At 33.2% G+C, this 26,633-nt stretch overlaps 1 protein-coding gene across 5 annotated transcripts in view; it reads right to left on the minus strand.

Annotated features, from left to right (window-relative positions):
* The window catches only part of LRP1B (LDL receptor related protein 1B), a 1,798,389-nt gene that overhangs the window by 769,762 nt on the left and 1,001,994 nt on the right, over positions 1 to 26,633 (minus strand). For all 5 annotated transcript variants that reach the window (XR_012497488.1, XM_074335786.1, XM_074335783.1 and 2 more), the window contains 4 exons: positions 24,131 to 24,353; positions 20,899 to 21,070; positions 17,472 to 17,615; positions 12,515 to 12,751 (listed from right to left, as the gene is read on the minus strand). Coding sequence is in view for 4 of the 5 variants with exons in the window: in XM_074335786.1 (XP_074191887.1) it covers positions 12,515 to 12,751; positions 17,472 to 17,615; positions 20,899 to 21,070; positions 24,131 to 24,353 (776 nt within the window). In the remaining variant the exon portion in view is untranslated. The remainder of the gene's footprint in view (positions 1 to 12,514; positions 12,752 to 17,471; positions 17,616 to 20,898; positions 21,071 to 24,130; positions 24,354 to 26,633) is intronic.

The following is a 26,633-nucleotide window of genomic DNA, read 5'->3' on the forward strand; positions in this document are numbered from 1 at the left end:
TGATGTAAAGGTATGTTTTAAACTACATTAACATTTAAATCAGTACATTTTGAATAAAGCAGATTTGCCTCCATAATAGGGGTTGGTCTCATCCAATCAGTTGAAGGCATTAAGAGAAAACAGACTGAGGTCCCCTGAGGCTGAAGGAAGTTAGTTTCTAGACTATCTTTAATCGGGAGCTGCCATATCAGCATTTCCCTGGGTCTATCACCTGCTGACCTACGCTGCCGATTTTGGAGTTACCATCCTTCACACTTGTGTGAGCCAAATCTTTAAAATATCTCTGTCTCTTTCTCTCTCCTTATGTACATATCTAGTTGGTTCTGTTTCTCTGGAGAACTCAAATACACCATCACCATGCTGGTAATTTGAAACTGATTTTGCTGAATCCTCTGAGCAGAAGAGGTACACTCTTAGCATTCATTCTTTTCATGTGCACAGTGCCCAAGGTATGTATTATGGAGGGCAGAGTGGCTTCCAATTTAAGCAAGCTCCTACTGATATCCAATAAATATATAACTCATTTTACAATATGCCAGTATATATTATTGGAAAACATCAGATTTTCATTGTCAAGAGTTTTTAATATTTTTATTTGCTGTATATTATGATGTTTTGACATGTTAAAAAAAAAAAAAAATCTTTCCCACTGAGGAAAGACTACCTCTTCTGGGAATAGCCAATTCTTAAAGATAACAAATGGCCCAGCCAGGAACAAGCCTTTGATGGTCAAACTATTCATTCCAGAGCCATAATTTCTCTGTGTAGTTCCGATACACCAGGAGGCAATATACCTCTACATTAACCATCCTGGGGCCAGGTACCGGGCAACTAGCGACCACCCCTGCAGTTTAAAGCCCAATGGAATTACTCAAACTAGCCAAACCTAACGTGTTTATTGTGCCCTGCCTTGACTTTCCCATAGAAACTCCAGTAAAGCCTGTTGCCTAATGTTTACCTTCACGCCTGTCTTCTGCTTCCTGACCACCCTGGCGTCTTTTCCACATTGTCCTGGATGGTGCACTGTGGCTTCTGTTTCCAGGACGTGTGAATATAATAAGCTTTGCTTTTCCAACCCTCTCCTCTGTCTCCTCTTGTAGCCACACGTGACTAACCATCTCATGAAAATATATAAAATATGAGTCCTCATTGTGTGTGGGGGAAAAATAATTTCTATTAATGCACTTTTGCTATCCAGTTCTGCCTACTTACCAAGAGAGAACAGAGCAAAAATGTCTTCACATTCTGAACACAAAATATCACAGCTACTCTAACATATTCCTTTTAGTCTTGTGAAGTAGGTTATAATTTATAAAAATAAAACAGTTTGCAACTTATCGCTTTAATACTAAATCACTCAATTTCTTTCATATTAAATGAAAAGGAAACTATTAGAAATTGCTTTTTATTGCTATAGTTTCTAATGCACTTCATATATTTGCATTTGACCATTTAAGCACTCAAATATTTATACTACTTCAATTGATAAGGTTCACTGAAGTTTTAAAACAAGGTAGCACACACTTTGCTTAGGCATCATGTTTAGTGAAATACACTGATCATTAAATTTCAAGGTGAGCTTAGAAGCCAGAGGCTGTAAATCTCCATCGTTTTTGTCATTACCATGAAAAAGAACAAATATGTCAGCTCATGTGACCATCCTCTTAGACCTTAGCTTATTATTCTACATTAAACAAAAGTATATTTGTTTTAGGACTACATTACTACCCAGAGAGAAAACCTATAGGTAAAATGCATTTGTGGATGACAGGTAAATGTAATAAAGGAGAAAAAGTCCTTATAGTAGTTTATCTCAAAAACCTTCTACAAATATCTAAGAAAATGCACATAGTCACAATTCTCCTTGGTTTACAGGTAGCCAGGAAAAAATATAATAATATATTGAGTCAGGAAACATCATAATAATAAAACTATTGTGAAACTTAGCTATAAAGTCAGTATTTTAGAGACAAAAGAAGCTAAAGAATCATATAGCCAAATGTCTACATTCCACAAGTAATAAAACAAGTTCCCAGAAAAGTAAAATGATTCACAAGAATCCACGTTTAGTTAGCAGTCAAAACAGTAAATCTAAATATTTGACTCATTGTTCCAATATGCTTATCTATTTTATGTTAAAGTTTGATCTCTAGAACTGTAAAAGAAAAACCATAAACAGATTCAAGGGTCAAAGAAAGTTAATATAAGCAATGACTCAGTAGAAGGAAAGGATGGCACAGAGAAGAGGAGAAGGGATTGGAGATAGAGTAAGATTACTGAAGGAAGGATTCTTTACCAACTTCCTAATAAAAAAAAAAAAAAAAAACATTATTCTTACTAAACTATAGCTTTATTTTCTTACCAAGCTATATGTGATGGCTGACAATGTAGAGATTCAACAAATGTGTTTATGAAGGGAAGTCAAATATAAAGTGTAAGGAAAAACATGAGATTGAGAAGTCATAAGACTATGGCAAAACTGATGAAATTTGAGAAATATCTTTGGTTTCTGGTTTTGATAACTGTAATATTGTTAAGTATGATGTTACTATTTGGGAAAACTGTGAGGGTTATATAGAATCTCTACTATTTTGAAATTTTTCCACCAACTAAATAAAAGTAGATCAAATTATTTTTAAAGATGTAATAAAATAAATGAATGGTTTGGGGAATGTATTATTTTTAATACACAGAAGATGTCAAAGGCTAAGTGTAGATAATCTGTAAGAAAAGGAAAGACAGTTGAAGTATTTGTATTAATGCTATGTTTTGTAACAAATTTGGTGCAGTAAGCTAAGTGAATCCTCACAATTTCATAGGAAAACCGTAAAGAAAATTAGTGCAGAATAATTCATCTAAATAAGTATATAGCATAAAACCATTCAAGGTAGGTATGCAACTATGCAAGAAAATCATAATTTGATTCTGTGCAAGACAATGAGATGTTGAGTTAGAGTGCCTGCGAAAGTTTGTTAAGACAGGAATGTCTCGTGTGTGTTAACTAAAAATCATAATTATTTTTTTTTCATTTAAAAACGTGAAAGTTCAAATAAATCATGAAAATATGGTAAAAAAAAAAAAAAAAGTTTACAGGATTCCTGAAAAATCATCAGGGAAGCCCATTAAAAGAACAAATTCAGTAAATACCAAATGATAACTTCAGATAATCAAAAAAATAATACTGAGGATTTATGCTATTGTTTCTTATTTTAGATCACAAAATAATCATGCTCCAATCTTAGCTGTTTAATTGGTTTAATTACTACTTTTAAATTAATGCCAGCCAAATTGAAGGACCTAGTCATCCCTTCAGTGAATATTCATTGTATAGCTACTGTACACCAGGTGCCGTTCTAGGTCCCAAGGATCTATCAGTGAAAAAAACAAACAAAAACCTCTAACATCTTGAAGCTTGGATTCTTCTAGCAACACAACAAATAAGCAAAATGTATGTAGGAGAAGTACTCTCGAGAAAAACTACAGAGAAAGGGGATTCGGAAATGGACTGGGAATATGTGTAGAGTTTCAACTTTAGATGGGGTGGCCAGGAAGGGCTGAGGAGGTGGCCTTTAAGCAAAGACCCCTGGAAGGTAAAGGAGAGAGGTTTGGGGACATCTGGTGGAAGAGCCTTGCAGACACAAGGAACAACACATGCAAATGCTCTGAAGTGATATCACACCCACGGTGTTCAGGGTATAACAAAGAGAATATCAGAAAGGAGTCACAGAGATGTTACAGGTAACAGCAATAAATAAATAAATGAATGAATGAATAAATAAATAAATAAATAAATAAATAAATAAAATGCACAGTATTTTTATTTCCCCTATGAATTTAAAAGTCATTATATGTAATATTTTTGAGGTTTTTTTGTTGCTGTTGTTGTAGGGTTTTTTTTTTTTTTTGACTTTTTTTTTTTTTTTTTCCCCGAAAATACTCATGAACAACAGAGATAAGTGAGTCCTTCTTATGATTTGTGCTCATTTCTAGGGTCTTACCTGTCGGTATTGAGAAAGGCAGTCCCCAGTGGACTTTGAGTGTCACTGATTCTTGCTGATTGTGCTGAACTGTAAGACTTATCTTCTGATACTAAACAATGTCTATAGCCAGTCACAAAGCCAACTATTTTGGAAGACAAAATTACCCCACTTTATGAGGTTGGAGTTCTATTTTGAACGTGTGTGAATTTTCTCAAGCAATTTTTAGTCTATTTTGATTTCTCTAAACATAAGTTTTCTTCCCAGCAAATGAAAAGCTCTTTGTAATATGTTTTTGGCAAAACTTCATAAAAATATTAAATTAGGTATCTGTAGCTAGTAGAGTAGTAAATGCAAACTAATATACTTTTTTCAAATATGCAGTCTCGGAGTGCATCAAATTTCATTGAAGTTCCATATGTAAACTACTTTAAAAGTAGAAATGCTAAATATTTCATAGCTAGTTATTGTGACAAAGAATGTTTTTCATGCATATCCCTAGATATATTTTTTAACTTCAAAAAAGGGTACTGTTTTTTTTTGTTGTTGTTTGTTTTGTTTTTTACCTACATAGTAGTGAACTAAATTTTACAATTTGAAATTCCAATGTTTGAGACAAATTACAAATACATTAACAGCTAAAATATCAAGGTAACTGTGTCTGACTCAAAATGTGCACATTCTTCTTTGAAGTACAATAAAGGTTTATGAAAACTTGTTTTAGTAACGGAGATGAAAGTGCTAATTCTAGAGCCAGAAACACACTGCTACCTCATGAAGGCAGATGTGCAGTAATCAAAGAAAACAGATATGTATTAAAACATTTCATACAGTTATTGGATCATCACCACAACCATATATGGTAATATCATTAAAATAGATTTATTCAAGTTATCTAAATATTGCATATTACACTAGATGACAGCTAACTTGTTGTTTTACACCTGAAAAACTCAGAGCCAAAGTACATATTTTGATGATAATTTTCTTTTCAATTGCATAGGAAAAAGTGAGGAGGAAATAAGTTAATAGAAACGGAGAAAAGAGAGTTGATAAATATTTAATTTAAGGAAGTTCTGCCTGAGGTAGCACACATTTATTTATTTATCTAGTTATCTATCTATTTATTTATTTATTTATTTATTTATTTATTTATTTATTTATTTATTGAGGGGGACAAAAGGTATAAGAACACATGATACAGTTTCCTCATCTAGGTATGAGTCTAGAATAAACCTGGTCTGGAATAAAGATACCATATGCTACATTGCTATGGTAAATTTGGAAAATAAAGGTGACTTCTGTTAAACAATAAACTATCCGGAATAGCTTAGGGTTATATTTCCCCCTCTTTTAGTCATATAAGAAATCTCTTTTTTCACGGTATTTTTGAATATTTTGTTTCCAAGATATTGTCTATCTTGTTCACTGGTGTACCTCTAGGGCTTAGAACACTGCCTATATTTAATATGATCTCAATAAATGTTGGTTGTATAAATGAATATACAAATGCATGACTCACCATCACCTCATGAATATTTCCAACTTTCCACCCAATGATATACAAGATCTTCCATAATTATTTGTCACAAACTTCCTAAATCAGCCCTATGATCTAAGCATTTGTGCTGGATTATACTACTTTTAGCTAATTTATGTGCTGTTATGGAAAAACAAACAAATGAATTAAAAAATGGACTTTGGTGTCAGAAAAAGTTGTACATTTACTTGCCCGCTGCCTTTCTTTTTAGTCCGTATAACAATGTTTATAATAAGACTTTCCTTTTTATTTGGCTATTGTGAAGGTAAAATGAAATAAGATACATGACTCCCACAAACAACAGTGTTTAATAAATGTGAGCAGCATTTGCTGCTCTCCCTGCTGTCATACGTAGCCATATTTTCCTTTCCCATCTCTGTGCCATTTTTACCGCCTATTCCTTCTTTTTTCTTTCATCTTTCTATTTTCTAAATCTTTACCTCTTGCAAGGCTAAAAAAATATTCTATATGTTACACAAATCTCTTATTCTCCCTGTTAATTCATCTGCTCTCTAAACTCCTTTAGTACTATATCAGTACTATATCTGCATCTCATTCCTAACACCACCTATTACTGCCTTGTTAAATTTACTGATGTGTATCTACTTTTCTATTTGTTTCTATGAAATATAAAGATAGGGTACAAGTATAACTCATTCTGAAAACTCCTAGTAGAAATTAGTATTGAAGAATTGGTCAATAGTTATAAAGTGAAAAAAGCTGAATGAATGAATGAATGAATATAAATAAAATAAACCTGGGTGGAGAAAAGAAATAACAGGAAATTGGGGCTATGTAGCTAGCTTATTCATTCCAGAATAACACTCTCTTCTTGAATCACGATTATCATTCTGAAATTTTCAGAGTACCAGATACCTAGAAGACAAATTAAATCCTAGGTTAGCTACTTGATCTTTATATCTATTCAAATACTTGGTATTATAGAAAATATTTTTTTATAGATTCTACTTACAACTCAAACAAATAAGAGAGAAAATCACACATATGAGCATACCCAGATTTTCACATGGAGACATATCATGTAATAAAGCTAAATATATTACACCCCGTTATGTGACATATTCTATCTCTACTCTCAAGGGTATCAAAAGCAAAATTTGAATAGTTTGTAATTTAAATAAATACCCTGGAAGATCAAAATATTACTACTTGAAAAGTACTATGCAAGTAGAAAGTCAATAAAAAATAAAATATTTTCCTCCCTTGCCATCATAATGTTTACTGTGCTAGGGAATTTGGAATGCCAGTAATGTAAGGTTAGGTTAATTATGTTCAATAAAGAATGATTCATATTCTGCTACAACAGGTTAGCACCTCTTAATTCAAAGAGTAAGGGGGAAAGAGCCATGAGATTAAACAGATAGAAAATTCAATATCAATGCTATTGTAAATGAACTAATATTCCAAGAACATTCTCAAAAGTCCTAATATTCCAAGAACATTCTCAAGAGTTATTTAATAAGAAATACATTTGTCTTTCTTTAATTAAGTTGTTAATTCATTGAAACCGAGTGTAACATTTAAATGTTATTACGGTGAACTACTGCTTGAGCAACGTTGACCAAAGCGTCCACTTTTATACATTTTTGGCACCCCTGTTATATATCTCAAACAACTATACATATAATGCCAGCTATTTTTTAATTAAGTACCTACCATGTACTAAGTACCTTACAAACATGATGGCTCCTAATTCTCAGATCAACCAAGAATAATTATTATTCCCATCTTACAGATGTAGTACACAAAGGCTTTGGAGAGGTTATATAACCTGCCCAAGTTTACACAGCTAATAAGTTATTCAGCAGAATTCAAATTTAGACACTCTGACACCTGCAGCTGCCCATTAATCTCTGTACTATTCCATTTTTATGACTTAATATACTTCAAAACCCAGATTTCAATCTTCTCATTTCCCTGTCAACTTTTCAGGAAAAAAAAAAAAAAAAAGCATATATTGGCTTAATGTGTTTTTTTAATATCTCATATACTTTAAGAGAAATATCAAAAATTATGAGAAATAACTATTTACAAACTAAACATGAAATTGAACCCATGTTTTCAGGACTCAAATTTCCTGTAAATTCCAGGAAAGCATCCTATTGTTAGTCAACAAGAATCAGTATGTGCAAATAGGCTATAACCTTGCTACCCAGCAGGACAATGTCCATTAGATTCTCAAGAGCTGGAAACACTCACAGATCTCTTCTCAACAGTTTTAATTAGGAAATGTCTCATGATTGACAATGGTATTCATTATTTCCTTTAATGGCTGGGCAGTGTCTACATCTCTCAGAATTTGAGACCTTTTCTTTATGATAAAGTTCACTGTTAAAGTCAGAAAAATATGATATTCATCTGAAATCTAACAGAAGAGTTGAGGCTGTTCTTAATTTTAAAATGTTTTGTAAGGTGTAATCACTTTTTAATGTTCATGGGAACTTTGTAACATAATTCATTAGTGATAACTCAAGATGTTTCTTTCATCACTGTAAAACTCTATTTTTGTGAGGCACTAGGAATCCCTAGTGTATACACTGGTGAAGTTCATCAAAATCCAAGAACAAATGGTGAGCTCTAGGTGCATAAAATGATAATACTACTCTAAGGCCGGCATCACTTGGGAACAGAACACATCCTGTAATTTGTTATTATTGGCTGTCCTAGGACTGGTTAGAATGGAGGCCTGGAAATTTTTCGGGAGTTTTGAAGTGGGTCTCAAATTGATCTTGTGAGTGGGCACGTGTGTGTGTGTGAGAGAGAGAAAGAGATAGAGAGAAGTGGTAGTGGTGGTGGTGGTCCTGAGTGTTCTAAGTATTACAATGATGAATCATCAAATAACAATTCATGGCCCAGATATAATACCCTAAATTTCAATACATAATTGGAGAAACTTGGATTCTAAAATCCATGGGTAAGGATGGAAATGCTGGGGATGGAACTGTGATGAAGAGGGCTTGACTCTTCAGATGTTGGAAACGCAATGACATAAATATGGTGTAACCCTTTGATAGGGTTAAACATGTCATTTGGAGAATACGTTTGGCATAGAAAAATGGCTTCCCCTTCTTCTAGGCTACATACTTCTATTCATAGTATCAAAAAGGGGAACATATCTTGCATCCTGTCCAAAGTTATTTATTGTTTTCTCCTGTGATATATCCTCAGTTAAGGGAAGACTCTGAGGTGTGAAATGTGTACCTACTCCAGATCTCAATCAAATTAAAACAACCAGAAGAACTACATAAGGTCAATATAGCAAAGTGGTTAAGAGCACAAGTTTTGTGTTAGTTCCTGTGACAAATTACCACAAACGTAGTGACCTCAAGCCTCCAGTTTAATTATGGGATCTATTGAAACTACAGTTTTTCTGTTACAGCTGCAGACATTAATAATTTTCAAACTCAGGAAAAATGCTTTGAGTGTTGTTTTAAATACTTTTAAAGCTATGAAATGATAAGAAAAATTATGTTAACATGAGTTCTATTTAGATATATGTATCCCAGTAGAATGAATTTATATAGTTTAAAAACAAGTACTGTACTAATAGAATACATGCATAATAGACTAAATAGTAAGTTATCATTTTTATGTTTTTTCCTTTCTGCTGAAAATTATGATTCATGCAATGGTGAAAAATTAATCTTGGACAGGACACAAAAGAAGGTAAAGGTAAATTAAATCCTATAAATAACTCATATAAAGAATTCAGTCTTATACTCTATCTTGTTCTCTTAGAGAGAGTAACAATCGTACCTGGTAAGAATGGCTAATTTAAATTCCCAGACCTCTTAGTATAAATTTGTCTCATATTGATCTCTTCTTTTACTTTCTACCACAGTATTCTACTTTTCTTTACAACACTCATCATAATCATGTTCATTTTTCATTTATTTAGTATTTGCCTCCCATTATTTAGATATAAACCAAATACACAGCTTGGTCCTGTTTGCTGCAAGATTCCTATCACCTAGAGCAGAACCTGGACCAGAAAAGACATTAAATGGATATTTATTGACTGCACCAACCAAAAAAAAAAAAAAAAAGAGAGAGAGAGAGAGACAGAAAAGGAAAGAAAAAATAGAGAAACTACTGATTAATTTAAAAAATATAGAGTATGAATTTTACAAAAATATGACAAATTTTTGGAGAGTTAAAAAAAAACAGATTAGTAAATGTTTTGTCCTTATTGAAGTCTATTTTTATTAAATCATTACTGTTTGATTTCATAGTTGTTTTCAGTGATTATTGAGATATAAGTAAATATTTCAAATGGCTAATTTTTGTATCTCATCGATTTAACTACTGTTTTAGCTCACAAGCTCCCACACAGACTGCACGATGTACATTTAGCAGGTTTGCAATAAACCTCAGAGGGAAAAAAAGAAAAAAATCAAAGAATGAATGGAGAGGAGTCATTTTTTGAAGTACTGTTTTTTTCCCTTTATAGAAGAGTTCTGAGCTTACACAGAAGACATCCAAGATATTTATGTTTTATTTACAAACAACAAAGTCTTTATAGCCTTGTACTTCAAACAATACAAATTTATCTGAGACTTAGAATTTCTACCAACCTTAAAAATTCATTTGTCAAACTAAGCGATGACGCTCAGTCTTCAGGGTGGGTGGTAGACATTCTAGCTAAGTGAGAGAACACACATAGAAGTTGATTTTTCTAATTTCAAGAATCACAAGTTATCATTTGCCAAACATAAGTTTTGTTTTGGCATGCTAATCTTGCATCATAATGTCTATTATTATTCTCCTTACTGGTAAGGAAAAAAAGATAAACTAATAAAAAGACATTAACGGCCCTTGTACAGGAATATGAAAATGTTAAATATATTTCAGGTGTGCAAATCTGCAAAATGTTCTCATAACCTTCATACTTCTAAAGCAAAACTCTACCAATGTGCCTGGCAGTCAAGCAGCTATTAGAGCTGATCTTTGTTGCTGTGGTGAGATGCAAAGAACCACCAATATCACTGATTAGATGTCATTGTCAAAATTAGGATTATTACCTAGACCATTCAGTCACAGCACAGGAACTGACACTTTTTGAAGAAAAACAAAACAACAACAACAACAACAACAACAAAAAAAACAAGAACACTCTATATTACATTTCAGTCCCTCTTGATAATGTCTAGGTCAAAATTAGTGCACTTGAAAAGCGTCTACTACGTAGAGAGAATGTGCAAGTTCATTGTCCTAAAATTGTCAAGTCCCTATCATCTGATATCACACTACAGAAAAAAGTAGGCAGACAGCCTCTGTCACGTCCAGTTTCAAGTAAAAACCTTAACTCTAATTAGACAAAAAAAGACAAAAACAGGGATTTTTTTTTTCAGTTTAGCACTTCATTTGTCACTGGTGGAATGTATGCTTTTATTATTAAAGGTTTGATTTAAAGTGAACCTGAGTTAAACGAAAAATCTTTTTTATGCTGCCTCCATTTCCTCTAAAAGATAGCAGTGATCACCATTCATTACCAGCTATGCTATAAATAATTTTAGTCTGTCTCTCTGCTTTTATTTTCTCTCTTTCTTCTTTATGATTCATTCTGCACTCCACCACCAGATTGATTCTCCTAAAATATCTCTTCATTCACATTATTCTTTGGCACAAAAGCATTTCCTGTCTCTTACCCCTTCAGGATTTTATCCAAGACCTTTCACTTCACATTTAAGGTGTTTTCATTTCACCATCTTTCACTCTGTCACTGTTTCCTGTACACAAAACCTGCTGTAGTAATGCACTTAACATTCACCTCATTCTCTTTTGGGAGCCGGGCTTTTGTTTTGTTTTCATTTGTTTTTCTGTTGGAATGCCTGGTTGCTGAAATGTCCTCCCCTCGTCTTTAACATTCTTTCTTTAAGATCTAGCCCAAATGCCACCTTCTCCACAAAGAAGTTTCCTGGGAATACCCATGTTAGGAAATTTCTCCCTTCCTGTGGTCTCTCCTTATGCAGACATTCTTCACTACTCTTATATTTACTTGGGCCATCTTTGAATGTATTAATTAAATTAAATGCTGTAAACCCTTTACATCTTTTTGTGTGCTTATATTATCTCCAAGGGTAGATTATGAACATTTGGAAGGCAGTAGCCATTTTCTACAATCCCTTTTATCTTTTATGATAGCTAACACAGGGTTCTTCGTAAAATAAGCTTACAATTACTGTTCCCTAAATCAAGGACTTTTAAAATATTTGAGAACTAAGCAGATTATATATGAAGAAACTGAGGTCCAGATTCATTAGCTAACACACTAATGGTGACTAGCAGCCACTCAAAGACTTGGTTTGCTTGATTATTAAATATATTTCCTACTTATACTAAAGCTATATTATTTTGTCACATGATCCTTTGTTCCCCAAGTAATTTCCTAAATCCATTGATTTTAATAAAGTGCATGTATATATGTTTACATTTATATGACATAAAAATAGGTATATAAAATTAAACTTTCTCTACAGATACTGATATTTGGAGAGAACTACATTTTAATGATTTATAAAGTAAGAAACACTATGTAAGACTTGTGATGACATCGCAGACATTGATGCTTTTAATGCACTTTCAGTGATATGACCAATATTCCAGTGAGAACTAAGCAGTACAAAAGTCTGTAATGTCCTGTTAAATCTTATGTTCTGCCATATAGAACTGTAAGCATATCATCGTAAATCTACATTTTTTCCATGAAAGAGGATAAATAGCTCAATTTAATTAGTGTGATGTTTAAAATATAGTAGGTGATTACAAGTTCAATTTTATAATGAAGGTTTTAATATGTTGGTATGTGAAAAATATGTAGAAATAATATTACTGAAGAAAATTAAATTAACACATATTTTTAAATCAATAGTAACTTGGGTTCTGGTAAAAGTTAGTTTGACATACATTGGATTTATCTTTTTAAATTGCTTTATCTCTGTGTAGTTTGAAGTTAATGTTACACATTGTCACTTACCATCTTTCAGGATGGTTTCTCGCTCTGTGCCATCTATTTTCTGCCGGCCAATTAGGAAACTGGTGGTGTCAGCAAAGTAGATATAATTGGTTTCTGCATGAAAATCTAAAGCACGAGGGTTTACCAGATTTTCTATGGGGATCATGTATTCATCAGCTATCTTGGTATTCAAGTCCATTCCTCTAACAATTCCTGGGCGTCCTTTTCCATAAAAGAGAAACAACTCATTCTTGGGTCCTGCAGAAGAAAGATTACAAACAGAAAACAACTGATGCTGCCTAATCTTCTTTACACTGCATAATGCCATGGTTTAATTAACTGGCACAATTAGCGTTTTTTAAATTCAATACCAAAAATTAAAACTAAAATATGCCAAATGTATCTTGATGCAAGAAGGCCAGCTAATTGCATTACTTTAATTAAAATAGAAATTACTTCCATGAATGGGTTATATTTAGTTAATTATTCCTTTGTCTGTAACTGTCTGTATAGCAAAAACATGGCAGATCATTGAGAAACTTGTAATTGTAAAATGGACATTTGTCAAAACATCCAGCACATTTAATTTTACAATTTATTACAATCTATCTAACATGTTTTATAGATAGCAACTGTAGCATTCATTATGTTTGACAATGTTAAAAGTTCAAAATACATAAAACAACCCCTGCCCTCAGTCAGAGTTTGCATCTACAGAGTGTCAGAGGCAAACAAAAAGTATCACACAGTATCACATACTTGCATGTGAATATATTACAGTTGTCTAATCATGTGATTTTACTTTCCTTAAGAAATGAAATCCAGTTCCAGTTACAGCATCACTTTTTTCTTCACATCTTAATTAGAATGTTAGATGTTGATGCAGTATGCCATTAACTCTGATGTACAACACAGCCCTTATCAAAAACAAACAAACAAAAACAGCAACAACAAAAAATACTAAAAACTGCTTCCTGGGTTAAAAATGCCAAAATCAAGGTAGTTTTGCCTACAGAGGAAACTGACTCCTTCAGACTTAAATATGAACATATACTCAAGGTTCTTGAATTGCTGGGACACACAGTCCATATAATTTCGAAGGAAGTATTTTATATGAAAGAGAAAACATACAGTTTTATTAAAAAACAAAACAAAACAAACAAACAAAAAACTGAGGCTACAAATGACACTATTGTATTTGAAAAACCATACCATAAGTGAGGTTTTCTGTAAAGTAAAATAATTGCTGTACAGAAAACCTCACTTATGGTATGGTTTTTCAAATACAATAGTGTCATAGAACATTTGAAAAAAGGAAAATAAATAATTACTCATAAATTCAACACCCTCAATGCAAATTATGTTATCATTTTATGTATTTTCTTTCCTGTGTTTCTTTGAAAATCAGCACTGTTGAATATTAAATGCATATAACCAAATTGTGTAACATTTTAATAAATAAAGAATAAATATAAAACGAGTGCCATGTACTTAGCACAGATTTTAAGAATATTTCCAGAACATTGGCAGGCAGGCACATGCCCCAATCCCACCCCAGAAACGTGTAATATCCTGATTACGGTGCTTATCATGTATTTTTAAAAATAGTTTTAGTACATATGCTGTATGTATTTCTAAGAGTAGATTGTTTAATTTTTAAATTCTATGTTTAAATTGTATGTGGGAATTATTCTATGAATTAATTTTATTTTTATGACATTCTTTATATTAATCTATGGTTGTTGTAGACATTGTTCATTCATTTTCACTGCTGCCTTGTATTCCTTTGTGTGACTATTTCAGGTTCAATTTATCTATTCGTCTAATGCATAGTTAGTTACATTATAAAATAAGTATTCAATTTTATATTCTACTTTTATTATATCTAAGCATTGAAATTATGTTCCATATTGATTCACTAAGACTTACATTCTTTCAGTATGATAAGTATAATACATAATAATTTGCTAAACCATAAGTTGATGTTATCTTATTATCATAATGATTTTGAGATTGGCATTTTTTTCAACTTAGTATTTTATATATTTTCTTAGATGACAGTATATGTTTCCAGAAATAAAAGTTTGGGGTTAAGAATATTAACTTATCTCTTCTTCATTGTCCTCACAGCCTTTCAATGTGTACCTACTTTCAATAGTATTTTTTTTTAACAAGTAGTGCATATTAACTTGTACATTAACATTTCTGAGTATTTCCTACAAACTTTATATGCACATATATGTTTTCAGTAGATATACTGGGGAGTGCCAAAAAATCTACAAATTTCAAGAGATGTTAGCTATGTATTACTTTCGAATTTGAATCGAATTACGTAGTAATGTGTAGTATGACATTCAGGCCAAAGATGGCGTTAATCAAATGAATGCTAGCTTCATTCACTGTATTACAATTTTAATACTGTTTCTTCCTTTCTTAAAATGTGTATACATTTTTCTGGCACCCTCTGTATTATACATGTACTTTAGTGACTTTTTTTTTTATTTAATGATATTTCGTTGTCATTAAAAAGTCTTTAAAACATTATTTTCAATGGCACCATCATGTTCCCTGTATAACACATCAGCTACTTATCTATTTTTGGATATTTAGATTGTTCCTGGATTTTTGTTATTACACCTACATTTACAATGGATTTCTTCAGTCAACAGTGGGTTAACTCATTAAAAGATAGCATCAGTTTTATATCTTTGTATGTGTTAATTTCTTTCCAATAGTTATGTCAATTTCCAATTCTATTATTTATGCACAAGAATGCTGGTTTTACCTAACCCATCCATGCTAACCTGTATTTTTGTTTTTGTTTTTAATTGATATTTTGATTGGTAATTGGTAACAGCGGTACTTCATTGGTTTAATGTGTATGTATATCTGTGTGTGTATGTATCTGTGTGTGTAAGAATGATAACTGTTTCCCCTGTTGTTGACTAAATGACTAAAAAGTCATTTTTTTAAGTCACTCAATGCCTACTATAAAGTTTTGTCTAGTGTGTTTTTCTTTACTATATACAATTAAAAATTAAAAACTACATTTCACAGACACTCATGTAGTCATGGTTCTGGCTTAAATTTAAGTAACAAAATCAGATGTATTAGTTCAAGCATGCCACTTCTGTTGCTTTTCATCTAATGGAGATTTGAATTTTTCTACATTGGTCTCCTTCCTTTGTGTATATCAAGAGGCAAGAGAGAGGGTGTCTTTTTGTTTGGTTTAGTTTGGTATTGTTTTGTTTTGTTTATCAGTATGGTACTATCAGTTGTGACATATTTCTGGAGCTAATAGTTGTGGTACAAGCTTCCCGATCTCAGCTACAATGGTGCATTTTTGAAGTTACCACTGTCATTGTTAAATTCCTGATTCCCTAGCTTCTGATTTGGCAGATGTTCCAGTTTTAAGCCAGGCTAGTTTGATGGTGGTTTTGAGGAATGTTCTGAAAGCACGTTCTAGAAGATACTGCTTTAGGCTTTCCATTGATTTTGTAAGCATCTATTCACCCTTGATCCTTTCCATTTAAATAGCTAGGATCTGTTCATATAAATGTACCCTGATTGATACACTAAATTAGGGATACTGAAGCTTATGCAATTCTGATCTTATGTTTTTTCCCAAACATGTATATATGTGTGTGTGTTTGTGTGTGTGTGTGTGTATATATATATATTTTGTATATATTATTATTTTTGTATGACATGCCATCACTTACCAAGTGGTAACTAGACCTGTTTAAAGCCTGGTTACACAAATACACACACACACACACACACACACACACACACTCACACGACGTCGCCTATCTTGTGACTTCTGACACAGTACCCTCAATTACCCAGAAGATCCCTTGATGAGATCTGGCAACTGTACATAACCAGCATTTAATACAAAGTTAGAAAATAAAAACAAAATACTGAAACGCACATATTATATCACCATTGAACCTCACAGGGTCTTTATTTTGATGTATTTATACTATTAATTCTGTTGAGACTTAAAATTGTAACAACTTTATTGGTCTCATTTCACAGTTCTTGGCAAGCACTTAACAAAAAAATAGAAGAGATGGCAGGAAGTGAAGAGAGAGAAAGCAATGACAGAAATAAAAGCCTTCGATACCAGAAAATGGAGACGTAATGTACATTGTAAAAGCAGTCATCATAACTTTAAAAAATATAGTATTTGAGGTATAAAGACCAACAGTCTCCACCTAGATGCCATTTCTAAAAGGACCATTTTACTATATCTGATTATGAAGATCCCAAGTATAGACCTTAACTAATTTTTATGTTTAAATTTTTAAAATTTAAACTTACAAAATCATGTATAAAAATGTTTACTAGCTTATTTAAATAAAGAACAATTCAATTATTCTAGAATATTTCAAAAATTAAAAAAAAAATGTCTATTAGAAAGCTTTTAAATAAAATTGTTAAAGAGATTATTTAATTAATATACCTCCATTTACCTGGAATATTAAATAATGAAATGAATTTCACTCCCCAGTGATACTGGATAAGGTGAAACATTACTTACACCTATGACTAGGAGCAGCATCTTGGTTCAGATAGAAGAAAATCAGGTTAACCAACGCTTTGAGTTCATTAGAACAAAAACATTCTTTAAGGAATTAAGGAAAGGATCTTCCTAAAAATCTTTCGTAAAGTATGTTTCTGAAGATCCATAAATTTAGTCACTCTATAGCTCAATTAGATTTCTCATTCACACTGTCACACACGGACACACGGACACACGGACACACGGACACACACACACACACACACACACACACACAGAAAATTAAACACTACATACTGATTTGTAGAAAAGTGACTGCTACATATTTGCAGGCAGATTTCACCTGATGAAATCTAATGTTATTACTGATGTTGATGCTGCTAATTAATACTAAAATCCCTATTCTGAAGCAGTAGCTGCTGGCAAAATGTTTGATTTTTAACAACATACTTTTGCATGACCTGCCATCACTTCCCAAGTTGAAACCAGTCCTGCAGCGACAGGTCCGTGTTTTGTAACTGCTGCTGAGCAGACAGATGTGTGAACATCCCCCTGGCATTCCATATGGATCCACTTCACATGCATGGCTTCTGACTACAACAAATGAAAAACAGCACACTTGAAATTCTCCAAAGACAAGATAATTACGTGCATCAGTATGTTGAAATTTTACAGTGCAGGAAAAGGAATCCTAGCAAAAAATCTATATGCCAAACTATTTACAACCACGATCAACTGGAAAGAGTATAAATCCCATAGAAGAAGAGGTAGGGATTTGTCAAAATCCCCCTAGGGCAACACTTAAAAAACAATTCTGAGATACAATGCTTTTGTATTAAACTGTTCACATGTAAACCAAATATAAGTAACATGATTTTTTAGGTACATGCTTGTTGTACTTTTTTTAAAAATACATGTTTCTTATGAGTATAAAAGTATTATACTATTAAAATATCCCAGGTTAAGTATTTAACCAGAAAGAGGATTTTTTAAAAAAAATAATCCATTATATGGGTACCTAACATTGAAAAAATGTGATTCCGTGATTACTGAGAAATGCTGAGTGTTTTTTCTTCAATTTTGAGTCCGTTGAAAGTGTGTGTGTGTGTGTGTGTGTGTGTCTGAAATTGTCAAAAGCAGCAGGCTGAGTTCGCATGTAGACATTGAGGAATAAAAGGCTATTTCATGATTGTAGATGTTAGAGAAGAAAACAAAAAGGAAAAGTACTATATGGAGAGGATGAGAAAAGGAATGATGGGTCAAAGAGAAAGAGCTGCAGTGGGAATAATGTCAGTAATATTTTGTGTTTTTGTAATTATACTTCTTTTTAATAGCCACTTACTTGAAATTGTGACAAATAACATGGTGATTTCCTTTTAGTAATAAAACTGCTATACTTTTAAAAATTGTGTGGTGCAGTTTTTTTGTATTCCTCATTCTCTAAATGAATAGACAAGTGAAATGTAATTTTATTCATTTCCCACCAAGATTGCTGCTTTTATTTTCCAATTTCACCTCATTTTTATACTAGATCACATCTCCTCTCATCTATTTAGCAACTTTCCTCTTTCTGACTTTCATCATTCCTTTGCTCTCTCCATTGGATCATGCTCATGAGCATGAAAATAAGTCATTATTTCTGCATCTTGGAAAAAAAATCCTTCTTTTAACTGTAATTCCCACTGTAATCTGTCCATTAGCTCCGTATTTCCCTGTTTCACCTCACATCAACATTTCTCAAAGTTATATCTCCTCATTTTCTACCATTCCTTTCCTTCCTATCTCTCTCAGGCCCATCCTACCCAAATACTCACTTTACCACAAAACTACTCTTATAAGATCCCTGTGAGCTTCATGCTGCTAAATCCAATGGCCAGTTGGATTTACCAAGCTTCTTCTCAGTCTCCCCTTTTGGTCCCTCCTAATTTCTTTAACTTTTATTATTGGGATGTCTCAGTATCCATTATTTGGATCTCTTCAATTCTTCATCTATAGTTACTTCCGTGGTGATCACATCCATTTTTATGGTATTAAATGTCATCTATATGCCAATGACTCCCAAATGCTACCTCCAAGCTAGACTTCCCCGTGAACTCCAGACTCACACATACAAATACCTCCTTCCCCCTGATATCGCCACTAGAACTTATGATATGCACTTGAAATAACATGAGAAAATTACGTTCCTATTCTTTGCTCCCTAATATTCTCCATACTTAGTTTTCCCAATCTCAAAAATAACTCAATCTTTCCAATTGCTCAGCCCAAACCACTGTCATCATCCTTGACTCTTTGTTAATTTATACCCCACCTCCTATTCAACAGGAACTCCTGTTGACTCAACTTTCAAATATATTATAAATCTAACTGCTTCTTACCATCTTCACTGCTACCATCTTAGTCCAATCCACACCCTCTCCAACCTTCCACCCTTGTGCCCCACAGTGTGTTGGCAACACAGAAGCAATGTTGATTCATTTAAAAAGTCAGTCAGGTATGAAACTCCTCTTACTTCTTTCTAAGGACTCCCCATCTTGCCAAAAGTATAAGCAATTTTTTTTTTGTTTTACAATTTTCTACAGCGACCTGCTTGTTATGGTCCTCCTTTATTTCTCCAACTTCATTTCCTACTTGTCTTCCCTCTGTTTATCCTGCTCCAGACATCGGCCTCCTTGCTGCTCCATGAACAAGCTAAGCATGCTCTTCCTCATGGTCTTTGAGCTTGCTCTTCTCTACCTATCATATCCATGCCTCTCCCCTTCAATTATGTCAAGTCTTCATTCAGTTTTACATTTTCAGTGGAACGTTCTCTGATCGTTAAATATAAAATTGCAAACTACCCCCATCCCTGACACTCCTTATCCTCCTTATTTGCTTTATTTTTCTCTATGGTACTTACCGTCTAATATGATAATAATTTACGCTTTCAAAATTATGTCTTCTCTACCAGGATGTAAATCTCATAAAAGCAAACATTTTTTTTTGGTCTGTTTTATTCACTGCTGTATTCCCAGCATATGTAGACTATCTCCTGGTACATAGTAAACGGCCAAGAACTACTTGGCCAATGAATAAGTCCTAATATCACATTCTAATAAGGTTATCAACAGAATTCCAAATTTGAATTTAGTACAAACATATCTGTGACAATGCACTGCCTCAAATCTATTTTAACGTTTAGATAATTCTAAATTAATTTTAATTTGAAGCACAAAAAGATAATGGAAATTTTGGAAATTTTGTGTGGTGATTTTTGTATATTACATCGTTCTATGCATGATTAGGCCTAAATTATATTGATGAACAAGCATCACTAACATACTATGCAAAATAACAAGTTTGTGTTTTTAAGAAATACTTAGAAACATTGCAGTCTTCTCATTAAAATTTATTTTTAATTAACATGTGCTAAAGAACAATTGGGACGGTAAATCAAAAGACCACAATGACAGCAAAAAAATTTGACAGATACTGCAAGAAAATCACCTGATTTGAAATCTATCGCCCCAAATAATACCCTCCCCTCAAAAACATAACAAACAAACATAACAAACAAACAAACAAAAAACAACAACTCTTAGCATCTGGGTTCCTTGTCTGCATACATCACAATTCAAAGCACCTTCCTGAAACTAAAAACTAAATCTAGTCATCATTTCAATTCTATGTTTGTGGAAACGATTCACTAGCAACTGAATATTTGTCATTTAGACTTGCAAAGGGAACTCTATTCCATTTAATCAAGCAGATGTGTACAATTTTGTTATCAAAACAGAGAATGTACAACTCACCCACTTTAACCCCACACAAAAACACAAGGGCCATATCCCTATTCAATTCACCATTGCAGAGGTTATAAAGAAGTCTGGCATCTTACCCGTTGGTTGAGTTCTTTTGTGGTACACTCGGATTCCTCGAGCATTTTCCATTTTAATTAATGAATGAGAATCAGTACCATTAAATCGATTTATCCTGATGATATTGAAGTTTTCAGAATCGGTTGCATACAAATAGTCTTCAAACACAGTTATACCATAAAGATGTCTGACCTATAAAGAGGGGCAAAAATAACTATGATTTTTAATTATGCTGCTTTCCACTTGAAAGAAAAAACTGATTGTTATTTACTACTGTGGACAATTTCCACAGTAGCAGAGTCACACGCATATTATTATTTTCATATCAAAGAATTCAATATTCCATTAATTTAAAAAATTTTTCTAAGAATAAAATATTACGCAATAGCAGATAAAGCTGTTGCAAATGCATGGGGAAAATTTTTTATTCATGTTTCAGAAAACATGTTCATTAGCTACTTTTCAAAAGCTAGTGAGAACCAAACTTTTAAGCATATTCATTAAGATGCTTATGGCAGTGTTATATAAAATTCAAGATATTTTTTATGGGCTGCTTGTTCATATAGTTACAGATTGTAGAATCTGCAAAAACATAGTTCTGCCTGTGAAAGGAATGATGAGAAAGCACCTTTGGAAATTTGTTTTGTAAATTCAAAAATCTTTTTTTTTTTTTTTTTTTTAAATCTCAAGTTACATTGAGACTAATACTTGCCCAGCATGGAAAGTAATAAATAATGAAATCACATATTTGGGATAATTGTAAATGAAAAGTCAGCCTTTTACTCAGAAACTGTATTCTTTCTAAAGGCTATTCATAATGGAAATGGAACCATTTGCTTTGAGAAAAACAATGTTTATTGCTATCATGACACTTTGACACGGAAAACCTCCTCCTTGGCAGAGGTCTTGTGGATTGTGGGGAGGGATAGAAAGCTTCCAGTAAAGCAGAGTCTACAGAGTATACTGAAGAATGAGTATACTGATTTTATCAGATAAAGGCACATGCTAGGCACATTGCCTCTGGGCATTCCTTGTGTTCTACTTAATATGAATGGTTCGGCTCCAGGGTATGCTAGAGCTGTAAATTGATTTGCTATAGAGATTTGAATGAAAAATCATTTGTCACTACTGTTTGGCATTATACTGTACTTTTAGTGCATTGTTAGTATAGATTTGTAATTAAGATCATTTGAGAAAGTATGCATGGCTTGACTGTAAAATTTTCTGTGGAACACAATTTCTATTTTAAACAGAAAATCTTGTCAATTTTGTACTCTAAGCAAACACATTTGATTTGTTATCTCCCTAGTATATGGGATTCAACATTACTATTTCTGGTACTCTTATATGAGAAATGATTAAAAGAAGACTGGTTTTTGCATGTTGTTTTTAGATATCTCATTTCTTTGTGTTTAGGCTAGAAATGGAAAAAAAAAAAAAAAAGGGAATTAATGGGGAAAATCATTTGACGTTAATGCCCAAATAAAACTTTTCTATATTAGTCTTACTTTACAGTTAAGAGTGTGTGTGTGTGTGTGTGTGTGTGTGTGTGTGTGTGTGTAAATATACATGTATTTACTAACACCATTTTCCACATAGCTGATATCATATTAACTAAATGTACCTGTGGCACAATTTAGACTTGGGCAATCTTTTTTTTTTTTTTTTTTTTTCCTATAAACATTATAAACAAGCTGAATTTTTCCATTATCATTAATCTCATATATGTTTTGCTCAAAGCCTGGGGCCATCCATCTAGGATGGTTGTGACATACACACATTGCTCTCTACTTTACTTCCAATCCATATCCCAGGAGAGAAAGCATGACTAGGGAGGTCAATTGGTCATAGTAAAAAAAAGAAAACATGTTAACACAGTAAAGATCAAATTTTACTCACTGCTTCCCTGCATTCCTTCAGAAGGGTCTGTTCCCCATAAAGTAAGTACTTTGCTGCCTGCTCTTCTAACTACCCCCACAAGAGGTGGGGGGAGCTTGAAGTGCTAGATAAACCATTCTTTCTACAGCTAAAATACTTCAAAAACAGTATCTATGTTGGATTACTTAGAGGCAGATCACTGAAACACAGACAACAGAAATGGACAAAAAAAAAAGAATAATTAAAAACTTCAGACATTAAAAAAGTTTTAGTCATGGGGGAAATCATTTGAATTTCTTAACTTTGCTTCAAGGTTTAAAATTTAATTATGTGTAGGTAAAAAATGGTCCATCATAATTATTTTAGAGATTAGGTCTTCTAAAGAGGACCCTGAACATGCCAAAGAAATCAAGGGTTTTAGGGCAGCTGAAGTTGAGAAAAATCTGCCTTCACTTCTAATAGTGAACATCTTATTTATTTTTTCTTAACCACCCAGATGAGTGCATTTGTTTATCTGCCAAGCAACAATGTCATTGTTCAGTGCTGAGTAAAAAGTAGAAGTCACTTTTAGGGATAACTACAAAACTATTTTTGTCTTGCATTACAAAATATGAGAAGCAAAGAGATTCACATATTTCAACTCCACAGTATAAGAATCTCACGTGATATTAGTGCAATCAGTGAGCTAAAATTGAATTTGAAAAGGTACAGTAGTAAATGAGGCTCATTTCCACTTAGAGATTTCCTTAAGGTGTTTACTGACTGTTATTTGTAAAAACAAATAAACAAACAAAAAAACGTGTAATTCATCAGGGGAAAAACTATACAGATGGGAAAATGTTTGACTTTGGTGACATTCACAGAATGCTCATTTTAGAAATATTTGGATTCATCAGAAGGCAAATTTTAATCCAACCTATTAAATTAATAAAGGATACTTTGGTGAGCAGACATCTGCTTTTGTTAGCAAAATATTTCCAATGCCAAATGACACAAATCATAGTTCAGTTCCTTATGAATAAACTACTTCAATTAGTTTTTAGTCAGTAGTCCATAACATTTATCCTATTGCAGGGATTTCCTTTCTGACTAGTACAACATTTTTGTTTCTGTTCAGTTGGTGTTTTGGTTTTATTTTTGCTTTGTGGGCTTTGTTTTTAACAGAGGGAAGGAGGAAATGAGAGTCACCTCTAACACATGAAATGCACTGTGAAAAGAACGTTCTGTCATATAGGAAATACATCACACATTTTATGATGCATTGCAGCTTGACTTCATAAGAAATTTTCAACATTGGGATTTTGAGTTTTCTTCTTAGTATGATAGCACTCCTTTTATTACCTTTGCTGCATTTTCTAACAAAATTATACTTACTTGTCTGCCTTGAATGATAGTATATCTGTTTTTTCCTTGGTAGTCCACGACTTCCACAGAATCCAAGTAAAGATCGACCCAGTAAACCAATTTGTTGACTAGATCTAGTGCCAGTGCAGCTGGCTGCTCTGTCTTTGAGTCAATTATCCTTGTTCTGTTCATCCCATCCATGTCACATCGCTCCACTTTGGCTTCATTCCCATAGTCAGTAAAGAAAAGTTTTCTGTTGAAAGAAAAGTAGATGTTAAAGTCGAGGAGGAGGCAAAAAAAGCGTATTCAATAGAACCATCTGTAAAAAAACACACAGAACTTTTCCTTCTATTTTATTTCAGTGGTTACATCTGTTAGTTTCCCATAACCATTTCCATATAATATCATTCATAAACAGAGAAATCTGCTAATGAATATTGCAGGGCATAAGGGAACAGGGTAACCAACAACTGCAAAATTTCTCCAACATGAATTATCACAGGTGACTTTATTTTTGTATTAGGGGAAATGCTTCTTTAAGCCTCCCAGAGCCCACACACATAGCACAGAAGACGCATGCGGCCCATTGGTAAAAGCTTCAGAATGAGCCAAGTCACCAGGCCAGGGCACATGAGCAATCAGGCTTTATCTTCAACCTGCTATTCAAATTGCTTGCTAATGTCTGTCTCTTATAGAAGCTATTGTGGAGCTCAATGATGCTATGAGTGGCAAAGAACAGTAAACGTGGACTGGAATTAAGCAGATGGAAAAGCAAATGTGCTATTTGTAGCAATGGAATTAAAACATAAATAATTCCCTCAAAACCAATCCCAAATTCTCCCCAATCTTCCCCAAACACAAAATTTCATGAAGGAAATGTAAGCCATTTCTTCTCATTTTCTCCTTATGTATTTCAAAGAAAAGGCTGAAAAGCAATGTTGACCTCTGAGACAAAAAAAAAAAAATCCTTTCATGAAGCACTAACAGTGTCTGTCAAGGTTTAAATACCTCTGACATTTCAGTATCTAATATTTGATTAGTATTCACTATGTTTAGTAAACACAAATCAATTTCAATTAACCTGACAATATTTTAATGAGATTACCTGCTCATGAGATTAAATTACATTTGTAAATAGAAGACCATTTGCCTTGATTTAAATACAATCTCAAGAATAATCTGATTTACAGTGATTGAGCAATATTAAGATTACCTAGAGTATAGAATATTTAATTTTACAAACTTGGTGATTTAGTTTTTAGTTACTTTTCTCAACATCTTTGATGATCTAACAGTATGGGGTAACTTTCAAGCTAAAAAAAGCATTATTTAGACTTGAATTTAGCTCTTTCTGCTGTGGGAGGCTTTGACTAATTTTTAAACATTAATGTTCTGTGATAGTGCAATCCATATTTTATTATGAGTTTACTTCCCCAAAATGTTCCTGAATGATCGATTTATCAAAATAAGTTTAAAATTGTTTTTCAGTGATTTTTCATTCATGTAAAGAGCTTTCTATTCTAGTAAAGAGTAAGTAAAAGGGTAAATTACTTACCCTTACAAACCTCTGCTCCTGAGCACTGTCTCTCTCTCTCTCTCTCTCTCTCTCTCTCTGTCTCTCTGTCTCTCTCTCTGTCTCTCTCTCTCTCACACACACACACACAGACACACACACACACATACATACACACACTTCCTACTCCCATCTTGCATCTCCTCTTTCTTCAATTGTAAACCAGTTTTGTCATAGTTCAAGTTAAGTTGCTATAAGGAGTACCCAGTTTCTCTCTCTCTTGCTGTAGAACACTGCCTGCTATTCTTGTTACATGAATCTCTCTTTCTCACCCCGTACCAAAATATCTCTCCTTTTATAATTTTCTTTTCTGACTAGTACATTTCACAGAAATGAAAAAAAAATGTTGGGCTGCAGGTAGCCAGGCTCTGGGCATAGAGAATGGGAGGCACATTATGTATAGTGTGATAAACACAGACTCTGTAATATGAAGTAGGTCATTACAACTATCTACATAGTATTCAAGAGAAAAGGTGAGTCTGAAGAGAGATATACATTTCTGAAGTCATCCTGAGATGATTTAATTACATATGAACCCAAAGGAAAAAAACAGAAGAGTGCCAAGAAAAGAAATTTGGGGACATGCTACTGGAGAAAAAAGAGCTATTAAGTAAGATCAGAGATTATGGTCAAAAAGACAACACACACTCTCACAGAAACCTAATGAAGAAAAGTTCCAGGATAAAGGACTGGGGTGGCTGGATGGGTCAATCACTTCACAAAAGGGAGGGAGGGAGGGAGGGAGGGAGGGAGGGAGGGAGGGAGGGAAGGAGGGAAGGAGGGAAGGAGGGAAGGAGGGAAGGAGGGAAAGAAGGAAGGAGGAAGACAGGTAAAAAAAAAAAAAAGGAGAGGGAAAGAGAGAGAAGAAGGAGGAGGGAGGAACTAGATTAAGAAGATACCATTGAATTTGGTATTTGTTAAATCCTGAAAATGTTGGTACTTCTGTTTGAGAACTTCAGT

This window comes from Rhinolophus sinicus, linkage group LG01 (assembly GCF_036562045.2).
Source record: "Rhinolophus sinicus isolate RSC01 linkage group LG01, ASM3656204v1, whole genome shotgun sequence".
Classification (NCBI taxonomy): Eukaryota; Metazoa; Chordata; class Mammalia; order Chiroptera; family Rhinolophidae; genus Rhinolophus; species Rhinolophus sinicus.